Source organism: Nestor notabilis, unplaced genomic scaffold (genome assembly GCF_000696875.1).
Source record: "Nestor notabilis isolate BGI_N333 unplaced genomic scaffold, ASM69687v1 scaffold11906, whole genome shotgun sequence".
NCBI lineage: Eukaryota > Metazoa > Chordata > Aves > Psittaciformes > Psittacidae > Nestor > Nestor notabilis.
Window position 1 is genome coordinate 9,067 of NW_009932418.1, and position 15,124 is coordinate 24,190.

The following is a 15,124-nucleotide window of genomic DNA, read 5'->3' on the forward strand; positions in this document are numbered from 1 at the left end:
TTGGAGCAACCTGCTCTAGTGGAAGGTGTCCCTGCCCGGGGCAGGGGGTTGGAACTGGAGGAGCTTTAAGGTCCCTTCAACACAAATCATTCTATGATCCTCTGACTGCTTCTGCTCCTGAGGGGAAGCTCGAGACCAATTCCCAGAAGCAACCATAGAAATGAGCCTAAGTGATGACTGTGGCTATTCAGAGACGTGGTGGCAGAGGCCAGAGAACTCGGGTCTATCTGCCCCCCAAACCTCCTCTGTGGCCAAGAGGAGCACAAAGCATCCTCATGCTGAGCAAAATCCACTCCGCTGCTGTTCACCCCACTCTTGGCTACACCCATGGGTGATACGACCAGCACGAGCTGCACCTTGGAGGCACCAACTGATGCCACAAAGCCCCCTCCTGCAGCAGCCCTGGTCCCTGCGGGCACCCACCTTGCTGCTTGAGCCAGGCCCGCTCCTGAATGAAGCCCATGAAGGGGGCGATGCCAGTGCCTGGCCCGATCATGATGATGGGTGTGCTGGGTTTGAAGGGGAGGCGGAACTGTGACTTCCTCACGTACATGGGCACCAGGGAGCTGCTCCCGTCCTCGGCGGGCACCTTGCCCCTGAGCCAGCTCGTGGCCACCCCTTTGTTCACACGTCCCGTCTTGGTCTCGTACTCCACCGTCACGGCACAGATGTGGATGGAGTTGGGGTGGACCTGCAGGGAAGGGGTGTCAGTGCCAGGCAGGGGCAGCCTTCCAGCTCAGTGCCTTGTGCTCAGGGATGAGGAGTTCAACCCAACATCAGCGCTGGGACAGCTATTCACTGAAGGGGTCCCTCGGCAGCCGCAGCCCCTGCTGGCAGCGCACTCACCTTGGAGGAGGAGGCGATGGAGTAGTAGCGGGCTTGCAGGCGGGGCAGGAGCTCACACAAGTGGTCAATGGGGGGGCACAGCGAGGGCATGTCCTGCAGGATGGCCAGGATGTTCCTCCGGGCTTCCACCACCCAGCTGAGGTAGAGAGCCTGCGGGCGAGGAGCATGCGTGCATTACAACTGCCCTACAGAGAGCAGCGAACCCTCAGCCCTCCGCATCCCTTCTGGGGACACCCCAGCACCCAGCTGAGCCCAGCAGCCATGGTGGGAAGGCCACAGGTCCCACCTTGCCCTCGGGAGCAGATGATGCCATCTTGCGGAGGCGCTCCTGCTCGCTGGGGTCCGAGGCGTACTGGGCCAGCTCATAGAGCACGTTGGTGCGGGGCGGGTTGGTGATGTCCAGGTAGTACGTGAGGGCTGTGCGGTAGGACGTGGGGCAGGGGAAGGGATGCTTCTTATTGGATTCCTCTGGAGAGGAGGCAGAGAAAAAGGAACTGAAGTCAGCATCTGTTATGCCAGATTTCATGGCAGCAGATACATACAGTGGATGAGAGCTGGAGATAGAGCAGGGGACAAGCTTCAGGGAGGAGAGAGCAGCTCTGGGGCTCAATCAGCCTGTTGGCCAAAGCCCTGCTCCCACACTAAAGCAGCTCCAGCACTGGGCAGCTCCATCTCCCAGTAGCCCGCTTTGTGTTCCACAGATGCTGCCTGGCAGCTTATCAGCCAGACAATATACTCTGTGCTCCACCAAGTGGGGCTCTCTGCCCCGAGATACCCATACACCGAAGCACCCAATACACTCCAGACCAAGCAGGGTGCCTGCTCTCCACAGCTAATTTGGCCTCACACATTTATGTCTCATTCAGATCTGGCCTCCAAAGTGTTCTCAGTCTCCTCTGGCCACGGACAGTTGTGCTCGGAGCCCCCTTGGGAAAGGTAAGCACCAGCAGACAAGACTGGAGCTATCCAGTTCCACAAATCAAGAGGTCCAGAAGGGACAGGAATGACAGTGTGAGGCCAGACAATATGCACAGGGGGCCACACGCCCTGGCACTGCATTAAAACCTCTCTTGAACCCAGGAGCTCTCTTAGGCTTCTCGGGTGGCCGCATCTGATGCCCCAGGTCAGGCTGCGCTGGTTCAGGAGCAGCAGCTGCCATCTCCCTCCTGCCAGAGGCCAGCTCTGCTGGGAGCACAGCCCAAGAAGAGCTCTTTGTATCAGCACAAGTGCTCCCTGCTGGCAGCTCAGTCCCCGAGCCTGTGCCTCCTCCAAGGGCTGAATAACAGCGTCTCAGACACTAAGGCCCCTGTCGAGCTCCGGGGCTGCTGCGGCAGAGGGATGCTCTGGTGGGCTGATGCTCTGTAATTAGGAGTGTGATGTTGCATAATGTGTTGTTGAATGGCACACAAGTGCATTTCACAACTGACCCACTTCAGCTGGCTCTCAGCAAGCAGGCTCTGTGCCACTGTTAAAATGCCATGGCATTCCGAGTGGCAACGGGACATCTCTGTTTGTCTGGAGGTTCCTTATGGGACTTGCAGGTGACCTGAGGCCATTCAGGGTGATCCATACTCACCATCCAAATTGTTCAGGGACATGATCGTGTCCAGATTCGTGCCCAGGATCTCACCAATCTGATTCACCAGAGAGGAGTCGTTGGCTGGGTACACAGCCACATGGTCCCCGGATTCATACCTGGCAGGAGAGCAGGAGGAGAGCAGATGAAACTCTGCTTCCCATCCACCCCAACCTGCTCAGCTCGAAGATAAGCGTGTTGGTACAAGGGGCAGGAGGACAACACCAAGATCTGAGCTGCTACACAATGCCTCCACAACCAGGGATCCCAATGAGCCACCAGCAACAGCAGAAAGGACCGTTGTGGAATAATGATTTTAAGAACCAGGGCTTTTACAAGGGACCTCCAAGATAACAGCAGTTTTGCTACAGATTTCAGCAAGGTCAGACTTGCAGCAAGCACAGGCCAACTCCTTGACAGGCAAGGAGCAAAGCAGCTCACAACCTCTGCAGTGCAAGAGCTGGGAGCATGTGGGGTACCCGATAGGTGGTACAGAAGCCCAGAGGGGCAGCATTAAGTCATTATGACCACAAGGTCCCCTCCTGAAGCACTGCATGAGGCCAGCGCCACATCCTTGTTCCTTGCTCCTGATGCGGACTGCTCCTGCCAACACAGAGGAACAGTCTCCCATGGGAAACTACCTGATTTTGGAATTGGAGATGTCCAGCTCCAGGTGCATGAGGTGCCGCTCTCCACCCTCGTTCAGCTTGCGGTTCTCCGTCACCTGGGCCAGGAAGGGGTTCTTGGCATCAAACGGCCTGGAAGGGAAGACAAGCACCCCCTGAGTCACCCTCCTGCAGGCTCCCAGTGCTGGCTGCATCCAGACACGTGCCCTCTGCCCCCAGAGCAGGCTCCCAGCACAAGGGCTGTCCTGGTTCGTGTTCCAAAGCACAGAACCATGCTCCTGCTGTTACCCACAACAGCACAGAAACAGATCACTTTTCTTCTCAGCACAGCTCAGCAGCCCATTAAAAACACAAGACAAAAGTGGGTCTTGAGGGACTCTCACATCTCAAAGAAATACTTCAGGTTGGCATTAATTTATACAGCTCATCTCCCCACAGCAACAGGGCAAGCACCCATCGTGCATTAGCTACCCCAGGTGAGGAAAGGCTCTGAGTGACCCCAGATGGTCATTTGTACCACCCAAACAGCACACGTGAACACAACCATCTTCCCACAACTTATGGTTCAGAACTGGGGAACCTGAGAGTCCCAGTGAAGATATGAGCCCCTTTCTCTTGGGCAGAGACCTGCCCCATGGCTGCATTGCAGAAATGACCCTGGAACATCAAGGATCCATCAGTTGATCCTGCCCCATATACACCCTGCCCTGGGTGGGTTGGCACTTACGGCTTCTGGTTTTCATAGCTCTTGAGACGACCCATCTCCCCAGTGTAGACCTTGTTCATGTTCACATCAGTGTGCACCACCAGCTCATACTGCCGGATGCTGGAGGAGGAAGGGGGCAAGAGAAGAAAGTCAAGCTGGAAATCACAAGGTACAGCTGGAACCAGCAACTGCTCCACTGGATTTGCTGCAGTTCAAAACCAAACGCAACTTCCACCCCTTTGCCCCCCTCCAGACCTAAGGGATCAGGCAGACTGTGCAGAAAGCCCAAACCAAGAGGAAACTCGGCTGCCCTGGGAGTACCACAACCCAGCAAAGCCATCCACAAAGGAACCAAACCCATCACGGCCCCATTCAGACCTGAAATCCAGAGCTGGGTTCACACTCACACTCGCTCCAAACAGCCCCACTCACTGCCCCACTTCACAAGTGCCCTCTCAAGTCTGGAGAGGGAACAGCAGCTCAGGGCTGGTGGCACAGCCACAGTCAGAGGTGGCCAATCTCTCTGGCACTCAGAAGAATCTGCTCCCATACCCACCTGGACTCTTCTCCCGTAGCCTCCACGCCAAAGTGCTCGCACACCGCTGGCCAGAACTGCTCTCTCCAGGTGATGAAGTCTTCTTCCAGGCTAGCCAGGGCAAAAGAATGATTCAATAACCTGGATTTCTTCCCTTCACCATGGGAAAAGGCATTTGTCCCTGGACCCAGGCAGTCTGGTACCTCCCCGTGCCCACAGATCACCAGGAGAACACCCTCAGGTAACTCGGGTGGGAGGGAACTGTTGCTATACCAGCCACCCCTCCCTTCACCTACTGTACCAAGGAAGGCTTTGTGATCCAGGTTCAGTCTTTAACTCCCCCTTGCCCACTGCTGGCACCAGGTCACCCTCCTAGAGGCAGGTTCCACCAAGGCAATGCTTATTTCTCTATGCTGAGCCTCTCACACACAGCACATCCCTCCACCAGATCTTGCTGCCCTTGGAGGTGAGGCCACAGGATGATGTGATTTCCCAGGTTAAGCTGCTACCCACAGGGTACACACAGAGAAAAAAAACATTGTCCAGGGTGGAAAGTTGCTGCCTTTCACCATAAAACCAACAGTCCACAAGGAAATAGTCTGCCTCCTCCACAGGCATGGATGAGTTTATCCACGCAGGCTGGGTTAGCAACAGAGCTGCAGCAGCGCAAAGCAGACTGCAAAGCCTGCTCAGGTATGCAACTATGGTCATTTCATGTGATGTGGGATTTTCCAGACACAGGATCCCCCGGGATACTCTAAGTGTACAGGGATCTGATTGTGGGTGAGAGCAGACACAAACTCAGAGGCACGTCAGCTCCCACAGCTATCCTTATGGAGCTTATTGCTGTCTTAGCAGTAGAGCTAACTCCCTGCTAAGGTTCCTTCCAAGATGCTTTAGCATTCCAAGACAAGCTACTCACTTGCCATCATCATCTCCCAGCCCAAGTTCGAAGATACGTTGGGCTCCAAGCTCTTCCAGTCTCTTATCCACATACTTCCCCATCGCATTGAAGTGCTCATAAGTCTTGTTCCCCAGCCCAAAGACCTGGAAGGGAACACTGGTGAGCATGGAGAAGCAGAGGCTGGACTTTTCCCATCCCATCTGAGCAGTATCACCCAGCAAAGGATGTTGAAGACAGACAGCAAGACCTCTCCCAGCTCCCCATCAGCTCTTTGTGGACCTTGAGGAACAATCTGCCACTGGAGAGTGGTCAGTAGGCACCACCACCTCAGGCATGTCAAGAGGATGCACATATAAAAGCTGCCTGCACCATCTCCTCAAGGGACCAGTAAGAACCTGGACTGCCTGGAGACCAATTGCTGTCCCTTGCCTCCCACAAAGAGCCCAGGAAATGCTTGCTCACCGCTTTATACAGAGCAGCTTAATACCTCCAGCAGTGGATATTCTCCTCACTTGCACTTATTGTGCTGCCTAAGGAATTTGGCTGGGGTTTAGGTGAGGTGGCTGCAACTCAGCCAATTATTCAGCATGGGACAAGAGCTACACACTCCACCAAGTGACTTAATTTGTGGGAGGATCTGGCCCAGGACTGCTCAATCAGCTTCTGAACAGCAGCAGCAGCCTGTAACTCATTTAAAGACCGTGTATTCAAGGCCTGCTGCCTGTTTGTGGCAAGACATTACCAGCAAACCCTTGTGATTTAGGGAGTGCAGAGAGTACTCTGATATCTGCATTTAAAGCCCCCAGATATGTGTTTGCAAGTGTCCATGAACAGGGACTGCATCTGACACAGGCATAGACATCATGTTGTGCCTTTAGCCAAGCCATATGTGCAGGCACAGTGGAGGGTTTCTTTGTTACCCAAATGCAACATAAACTGGAATGGAGCCACTTACTGCAAACCGGAGACCGGACAAGTCAGCATCAGCCTCCTGCAGCCAGTCGTAGAAGTCCTGGGCATTGTCTGTGGGGTCCCCCTCCCCATACGTGGCCATGCAGAACACAGCTAAAGACTTGTCGATCTCAGAGAGGCGACTCAGGTCCGACTACAACCAGAGGAAAGAATAAACCCTCAAGGATCCTGCAGTGTGGCTGTTGGGCAAGCCTGTTCCTACTGTACAGCCCTGGTGTGCAGAACAGCACCATGCAATGACAAACAGCTGCTTACAAATGGGGTTAGGAAAGGCTGAAGCCACCCAAAGTGGCAGGGGAAATAAAGGTAAGCACCCTCACTGACTGCAAGCCAATGCTTCTACCCTAACAGAAAAACACCAAGGTATTTTCCACACAAAGCTTTAAGGAGTTGTTCACAACCAAGATCGTCGTTCACCCTGGAGAACACCACGATGCCAATGCCTCTGTCCAAGACTGCAACAGTATGGGGATCAGTGCTAACTACAGAAGGAATACAGAGCAGGTTTCATGCTGCCAGTGGCTGACTCAACTCCCAAACACTTCAGGTTACCTTCTTCTTTCAGACATGTTGCAGCATCCAGTCCAAATCCAAGCCCACCTCTGCATGCCTCAGGCTGACCTTTTCTTCCCTAAATGACACCACTAAAAGGGCAGCTGTCCCTTGGTCGGGCTCCTTCTGGGTTTTTAGGGGACACTAAAAGGATGTTGTCTATGCTGAGGCTGTTCATGGTTCAATTACCAAGTCATACTCCTCTGGATCTGCTGCCATGCCCCGGAGGCCGTAGCGATGAGCATCTTTGGAGAGACGATTGGCAAACTCCTCTGCTGTACCCGTCTGGGAACCATAGAAAACCACTATGTTCCGCCCCTGGAGAGAAGGAGAAATCCCTGTTAAATGGTGATTATTCATTTAGCAAATGCATGGATGGACACACCTTAGAGGCAAAGGAAACACCTAGGATCAGGAGCCCTGGACTGCAACCTAAAGGCAACCAGGAGCCTGCCCTTGTGCAGGACTCCACGCTGGGTTTGTGGCACGAAACTACAAGTGTCATTAAGAACATGACTCTTGTCAATCTCAGAGAGGCGACTCAGATTAGACTAAAAGCCAAAGTAAAGAATAAACCCTCAAGATTCACCCTCAGCCTCAAGGCTGTAGCGTGACTCCTGTCACAGGGAACTCCCTGGATGAGAAAGCAGGCTCTGGCAAAGTGCCTGAGCACCGGAGCTCCTGCTCTACCACAGGCCAGCTACTTTGAAGTGAAACAGGAAATATATCCAGCCCTTGCTTCTTCCTCTGCTTCCTCTTGTGTCCAGTCCAGCGCAGCCAAAAGCTGCCAGTTCTGTGTACAACTCCCATTCCAGAGTGAGCCAGTTTGGGAACCAACCACGCACATGAACAACTGCCAAGCAATGACTTTAAAGTCTCTGCCATTTCCCTCCTGACTTTGATCTCATGTTACTCTCTTTTTGCACCAAAACTTCGCTTCAATTCTGGATGCATGTGTCTGCATCCAAACCAGTCCCCTCTGCTGACAGCCAGGCAGCCTCCAGAGCACACCAGGAAGGACACGAGCTCCCTTGCCTTCCCAGCACCCTATGTAGCCAGAGCAAGCAGCTTACCGTCTTCTTCATCTTCTCAACGAAGCTGCTGTCTCTCACTGGAGCTGCTCTGGAAGACAGAAGGAACATCCTCTCAGATGAACGTGTTCACTCTTTAAGGTCAGGAACAAGCAATTGAAGTGGCCCCAGAATCTCAGGGCAACTGCCCAAAGGGGGTAAGAGTGCCCACTGACCACTGTCGTGTACCCAGGAACGTCCATCACTCAGCTGTGGAGCTTCTTCACACACAACCATGGAGCAGGGTCTGAGAGCAGAGGGGGAAGCTGGGCCCCTGCCCTACCTCCATCAGTAAATCCTCCCACAGGCAAAGCCTCAGCCCTGGGTGTCAGGAAACCTTTCCTCTATCAGCTGCTCAGAGGTTTCACAGCTGAGCAGGTTACAAGGACCTCACAGAGCTACGATGCATGAGCAGGTCTCCAAACAAATCTCAGGGGGGAAGGCACAGTGGGAGAGAAGGGAATGGAGAGCTCCCTGCTTCCCTCACCACAGCAGCTCAGTCCTGAGCCATACCTCCCAGGGCAGATTCCCCAAGCTTGAAGTCAGGCAGGGCTAAAATCCAGCTGTTCCCACCTCAAAACCACACGCCAGACACAAGTCCCAGAGCTGGAGAGCCCTGTGGAGCAACGGACACAGCTCATCAGACCCACAGAGCCTCCAGCAAGGGAACCACTGTCTGCTGAGGTCCTGTAGGGCTTGTTCCCACGCCGGGGTTTCCATTCCCAGCATGGATCTCCAGCACAAAGTGTTTGCTTTATTGCATGGAGGCAGCTTTCTCCAGCTTGGAAGGACAACCCACAGCAGCATCAGAAACAGCGAGGCAGAGATGCACACTGCTATGGCTGCTCCGTTAGGTAGGGAGCCAGGAGAGCTTTGCTACCCTCAGCACACCCATGGGTTTTCAGAGCCATGGGGTGAAAGCAACCCAGCTCCAGGGAGCTTCACAGGCAGACGTGGCTCTAGCTACAGTCAGATTAGGTACTGGGGTCTTTTCAAGGCAGGAGGACAAGTGCCAGGAGCTCACTTGCTGTCTTTCCCCCGCTACTGAAGCTCCAGCAGGGATAGGAGGAACGTGGGACCAGTTCCCGTTTCTCTTTCACAATGGAAGAATGCAAGGCTGGGTCTCCTGTGGGAAGAGAGAAGCCTCCAGGCAAAAAACAAATGGGTTTGGCTCAAGCTCATGTGAGAATGTGCAGAGCTCACTAACAGCTTCCTAAACTCTGCAGCCCAGAGGGAGGGAGCGCTGTGGATGTGCAGAGACATTTGCAGAGCACACGGGCAGAGCAGCAGGGTGGGTGACACTGTGAAGAGTACCTTCAAGCACCCCCTTTCACCCAAAGGGATCCAGGAGCTCCATAACCAGGCCATGACAGCTCCAAGCACCAAAAGTCTCATACAACATGCATGGAAGATGAGCAGACCTACCCAAAAAATTATCCAAGGCAGACGTGCTCCCAGGAGAGCACTGCTTTGCACCCTCCACTTTGCTCTCTCTGAAGTTAACAGTCTCCCCACACTGTCATTTATCCCCTGTTGGGAACAGGGATATCACAAGCATCTTGAGAGCAGCCCCAACACTGTCAGTGCTACCACTGGGATGAGGGTTTGGCAGAGCTGCCCCCCAGCCCGCTCACAAGACTCAGTTCTCACTTCCCTTTTGGCTCCGCAGTGAACAACTTTGGTTTACTGCCCTCTGCAAACGGGATCCAATTAAAACCACTGTTGGGACAACTGCTAAACAACATGCTTTTAAAGGAGGGGAAAGAAGAAGTATTCAATCCTTTCAGCACGCTCCCTTTGGAGGAGAAAAGGGTGCAGCACACAGAGCTGGTCCGTTCTCAAAGGAGCAACCCTGCACTGAAGTGTTGTGGTGTGGAACAGTCTGTGGCTCAGACACAGAAGAAACAACGAGTCTGGCTTTTGTAAAAGGCTACACAAGCCCCTAGAATTGCTTCATCAGGGTGGCTTGAAAATCTGAGCTGCAGAAACACACCGATGCCAAAGGCACAAATGACACTCAGACAGGAAAACTCAACTGTGTTTTCAGCAACGACTGCTCTGACAGCTTAGATAGCTCAGGGTAGCGACTGAGAGAGTTAAAAGAAGTGAAGGGTGGAGGAAAGGGGATTAACTCCATTGTCAGATCGAGTCTTTAGCTTGTACAGGTTGCCCACCCTTGGTGAGAGCCCACAGCACAGGGCTGGCTGACACTGACTGCAGGAGAAAGAAAGGAGGGATGGAAGTTCCCAACAGCTTAGCAACAACATGAAAGTCTGTCTCAGCTGAACACCTCTCCTTCAGAGAGCTCCCATGCCCGTGGCTTTCCTCCTGAAAACACACGGACATCCAGAAGTGAGAACACAGCCTGGGCATCACACAGAAACCGAGCACCAACAGCAGGGGCTAGCAGAGCCTCTCTCCTTCCTTCTCCTCTTGCCCCTGGAGGGAGCAGCACCCCACTCCTCCCAGCTTTGGGGTGGGAAGAGCGACCCTCCGAGCCGGAATGATCCCACCTGCCCATGGGGCAGTAACTCACCTCACCACAGCAGCCTCTTCTCGTGGGGCCGAGTACACGCAGCCCATGGCCGGGGCAGGGAAGACGCAGACAAAGAGTCGCAGGGCAGCCGTGTCAGGGGAGGTGTGGGGGGACGGATCTAACTTAGCTCTGGAGCAACACACGCACAGGCCTCCCCATTCTGCTCCTCCTGGGCACTAAAGCCAAGTGTCAGCCTTTTGTTAAGGAGAAGAGAGCCGGCACAAAAGGTCCCGGCATGGGTCATAGCAGGAGTGGTCCCGTCCGCTCAGATCCTCGTGGTGGGGCTCTGGAAGTTACCGAGTGGATCCACACAGCCCTGAGAAACTCCAACATCTGGCAGCAGTGGCAGAAAGGAATTAGGAGTGGAGAATGAAACCTCCCAGGATGCTCCGCAGCACACGTCCCTCTCCCATCCGCACGGAGCAGGGGGACGGGACACAAAACCCTCCCCCTGCCTCGTTCCCTTGGAAACTGTTTATATCACAGCTGCTTTTAGATATATTCTGGTTTTAAAAGAAAGGAAAGGCGACGCTGTGGCTGAATGAAGTGATTCCAGACACTGCGTGAGCAACGCAACGGGTAACTATGGCAGTGCCATTGCGGAGGCAGCTCAAAGGAGTCTGTTCTCTTCAGGAGCCTATTAAATTAAATTAGAGATGGTCTGTCTCTAACCCACACGCAGGCAGTGCAAAGAGCTAATCAGGCTGAGGAGCTGGAGCAATTCCTGCCACAGGAAGCCCTACAAGCACCAGAGAATGGATTGCTCTATAGCTGTGGAACAGAGATAAGCCAGTTTCTGCCCCGAACAATGTTAAGGGCAGGGGGAGAAGGGAAGGGTGACACCCAGCATACCAATGGCCTGTGTCCCCCCTGCCCGCACAACTCCAGAGCGGGCACATGAGAAAGGAGAGGAATCTGTGATTGAGAAACACACAGAGGAGGCAAAGAATAAAAGTAAAGCAGTGCATTCCCCAGCAATGCCCCCGTGAGGAACGTGGTGGCCATCGAGAGCTGTTCTCCCTAATGACATCTGCAGAGCAGGCTGCAGGGAGGCTCCTCCAGTGGTTTCAATTAAGCCTGAAAATGGCCACAACACGAGTAGTTCTCAGTTAGCAGCATCCCTGCCTGCCCCACTCACATGTACTACACAGCACAGGTACAGGACACCTCGTACATAGGAACATGTGCTGGACTCTGCCCCTTCTCTGTGTCACTGGGCAGAGCTGTAAGAGATCAGCAAGCACCTGAGCAGTGGCTGAACCCAGACAGGCACTGTCAGGGCAAGGTCAGTGCTGTTCCTGGGCCATGCAGAGCCAATCCAGCCCAGGTGCCAGACAGAATAGGGTATCGTGACCGCGAATCTATTCTTCTACAATCAAGAGCAGCTGCAGCAGCAGTATTTCCTTTGCAGACCCTGCTGAGATAATGTGGCTTGATCAAGACACGCTGCTCAGCAGCAGCTCCCAAAACCCCGGGAGAGCACTGAGTGTTCAGGTCAGAGGCTCTGCTTGCACTCCCCCACCTTGCAAGCAACCCCATCAAAGCAGCAGCCAACGTGATGTGTCTGAATTGCTGTTCAGCACTTCTGTCCTGCAGCCTTCCAGGGCTGAAGCTGAAGGTGGAGGCCAAAGAGACACATCAGAAACCATCACCCAGCACCATCAGATAGCCTGGGACAGTTTGAAGAGTCAAGGCAGAGCTGCAGAGAACGTGCTGAAGAAAAGCAACACCTCTTAAGGTTAAGGCTTTCCAATTGGAGAAAGCCACACCAAGGGGTCTTTGTTATCATGGGTCTGGAACTGTTTCCCTGCCTGCCCATGGACCAGCCTGCTCCAACCACAGTGCTATCCTGCATCTTGCCTATTTGCTTGTTCATCAGGAAGGACTCCACCCCAGACTCAAGGATGACAGGAGGGAAGGAAACCCAAAGCTGAACAAGCTTGTTTTCCCCACTTATTTCCCTCCTGGTTCGAAGTGTCCCATAAAACAACACTGCAAAAGCTGCAGGAAGTAGCTGTCTCTGCTCCAGAGGATGGATGTGCCACCAGCCACAGCCTCAGCTTATGGGTCCACGCTGCCCTCAGACCAGCTTGGTTCAACGACCACAGCAGCTCCACTTGGACAGAGGTGTTGCCCACAACTCTTGAGTTGCTCTTGCGAGGAGCAGTTGCAGAGTGCATCTTCCATGCAGATGGAGAAGGCAGCATGGACCTCAAGGAGGAAAGAGGCAAAATACCTGTGAGTCAGCTCAAAGCCAAAACCTCCAGGCAGCCTCAGGTGGAAGCCCATGAGAAGAGGTCCTGCAGCAGGACCAGATGGTAACACACACACGGGGGGAGTCAGAAAGCTTCTCTGCAGCACAACTTCTCTGCAAGGTCACGGCAGCCTCTGGAAGAGCTGCATGTGATGGGAGGTGGGTGGAAACAGGCTGAGGACGGTGAGCACAGGAGCTCTCCAAGTCACTGTGCCTTGTCAGGATCTAATTTCAGATGGATAGAGCCACTTCTCAGCTCTCAGCACAGCCATTCCAATCTCCAGAGGCAACCGCACGCACTGATACACACAGCCCTCTCCTGCAGGCTCAAGAGGGAAGGTATCCAACTGATCCAACACAACAAATTCCCAAGGTAAGGCTGAGCAGGCACAGAATACCAGCCTCGTGTGCACCCACCAGCACAGGGTCCTGCAGCCAGGGACATTTCTTCCTTTTCAAACCCTCCCAAGCCAGAAAAGGTACTTTCCATCCTCCTGTGACACCAGAGTGTGCAGCCTGCCTGGGAGTTAGTTGTGTGTTACTTCTCCTGCTACCCAGGGACTTCACAACAGACCTGGCTTCAGGGAGAGGGCTCTGCTGCCAGAGAGGGTCATGATCTGACCAGAGCAGAAACAATGAGGCCAAACCTGCTCCTTTCGAATTGTGACCTAAATTACAACACAAGCACTGGGTGATGAGCCCTGTAATCTGAAAGCAGCATGACCCACTGAGGTAGACATAGAGGTCTGAGATAACAGACCTCAGCTGCTTGCTGTGCTGGATTTATCTCCTACATACAGGGTAAGAGGAGCACCAGCCCCCTCCTAAAACGCGCCTTGGCTTCTCACCAAACATCCTCATGTGAGCAGCCTTGCCATTATAAAGCCAGAGGCTTGACCTTTGCTGTGTGGTTACCTTCTGCAAAGGCCTAATGCTGGAAAGCACAGAGCTGGGCTGAGGCTGGCTTCCTCTGGGGCAAACTGCACCCACACAGGAAGCAGCTCCCATGAGGCTGAAGGGAAAGGTACTGCACAACGCCAGCTCCTCCAGTCTCTGCTGCAGTGAGTTCCAAACCTTTTAGTGCTCTTACCAACGCTCCAGGAGGAAACAGAAGGAAGGAGCTAAAAAGTCCAGCAGAAAACTGATGTTAAGTTTGGTATGTGACAGAGACAAGGAACCAAATGCACCCAGATCTCCACCAATACGGCTCACTCCTGGCCCTAAGCCCTTTGCAGGAGACAGGAACTCTCTCTCTCTATCCAAATGCAGTCTCCTGCTGCTCCAGTAACCTGGCATCTGAGCCAAGCAAGTTCCACAAGAGCTGCCAAGCAGCTCATGCCCAGGAACTATCTCCCAGCTCCCCAAGACTATTTCTTCTCTTCATAGCTAAGGGTAGATAACATTCCCGATAGGAAATCCGCATAAGAGGAAGTCCACCTTTCTCCAGATTTATCTAAATATGACTTTTATCGGAAGACACAGAACAGCCAAAGCAATCTTCTAGTGTTTGAAGTACAGCCAGAAGCTCTTCTGCCTTGCCTTGCTTGGGAAAGGCACGTTACTGAGTTGGGCCACACGGTGGGGTAAGGCAGAACCGCTCCTCCACAGGGATTTCTGCCTTGAGAGGTGAAAACAGTGCTCAGGAGGAATGTGTGGGGACAGAAACACTGGGGCACCTCCTCTAACCCATCTGAGCCTCCTGCACAGCCTCCAAGGCCTCACCACGAAGCCAGACAGCTACATTCACCCCGTGCTGCCTGGGGGTTGTTACTTACACTGTCTGTATCTTGGGCAGCTCTGGGACTTCCTCCTTTTTCTTGCGGAAGAACAGCCAGTAGGTGAGCAGCCCGGTGATGAGGGAGATGAGGAACACGTCTGTCATGCTGAAGAGAGAGTCCTGCTGCGCGGTGCTGTCAGGAGGGGAGATGTTAGGTCCCGTGCTGGCATCCCCCATGATGGTCAAGGCACTGTAAGCAAGGAAACCCAAATGAACACCAGTGACACACTACCACAGATCACAAGAGCATGAAGGGTCATTCAGAGCATGCTTTTTCACTGTACATTTAGTCCTAGGAGTGCGAGGAAGCTCAACAACTCTTGGGTGAGAGGCTTTGCACCACAATACTGTGAGATCTTTCTGCATCCCAAGCTATGTCACTGTCCCACCAAGGTCTTCCCTTCCCAGTGCATCCATGTGGACCCACCAGGAGTGACTTCTGCCTTCCCTGGGCCAGCAGCCCCACACTGCAGCCAGGGAGCCCAACCTGGCTCCCACTAGTGCACCAGCAAAACTCAGTAGGGACTTAGAGCCAGCCATTACTAACCCCTTACTCAGCACAGAGCTCATGGGGTGTGAGTGGGGAAAGACCCCACTCTTCCAGTCACCCCACACATCTGGGGCTTTCTCCTTTTCCACAGGGTGATACAATGCTCTGGACTTACTCCTGTGCTTATGAACTGCAGAGCAGGACAGCGGCATGGTACTTCTGTGAGCAACTTCTGTGAGCACTACAACATGAGCGATGAACAACTCTGATTTACCATCTA

The 15,124-nt window shown here is 53.6% G+C and overlaps 1 protein-coding gene across 1 annotated transcript in view; it reads right to left on the reverse strand.

Moving 5' to 3' along the window:
• POR (P450 (cytochrome) oxidoreductase) overlaps positions 1-14,531 on the reverse strand; it is a 15,670-nt gene extending 1,139 nt beyond the window's left edge. Inside the window, exons 1-12 of the mRNA XM_010016389.1 lie at positions 14,353-14,531; positions 7,791-7,839; positions 6,907-7,035; positions 6,149-6,298; positions 5,212-5,336; positions 4,311-4,400; positions 3,776-3,874; positions 3,064-3,180; positions 2,423-2,541; positions 1,133-1,314; positions 847-996; positions 424-691 (exon numbers count right to left, since the gene is read on the reverse strand). Of these exons, the coding sequence (XP_010014691.1) occupies positions 424-691; positions 847-996; positions 1,133-1,314; positions 2,423-2,541; positions 3,064-3,180; positions 3,776-3,874; positions 4,311-4,400; positions 5,212-5,336; positions 6,149-6,298; positions 6,907-7,035; positions 7,791-7,839; positions 14,353-14,531 (1,657 nt within the window). The remainder of the gene's footprint in view (positions 1-423; positions 692-846; positions 997-1,132; positions 1,315-2,422; positions 2,542-3,063; positions 3,181-3,775; positions 3,875-4,310; positions 4,401-5,211; positions 5,337-6,148; positions 6,299-6,906; positions 7,036-7,790; positions 7,840-14,352) is intronic.
• Positions 14,532-15,124: the final 593 nt, after the last annotated feature.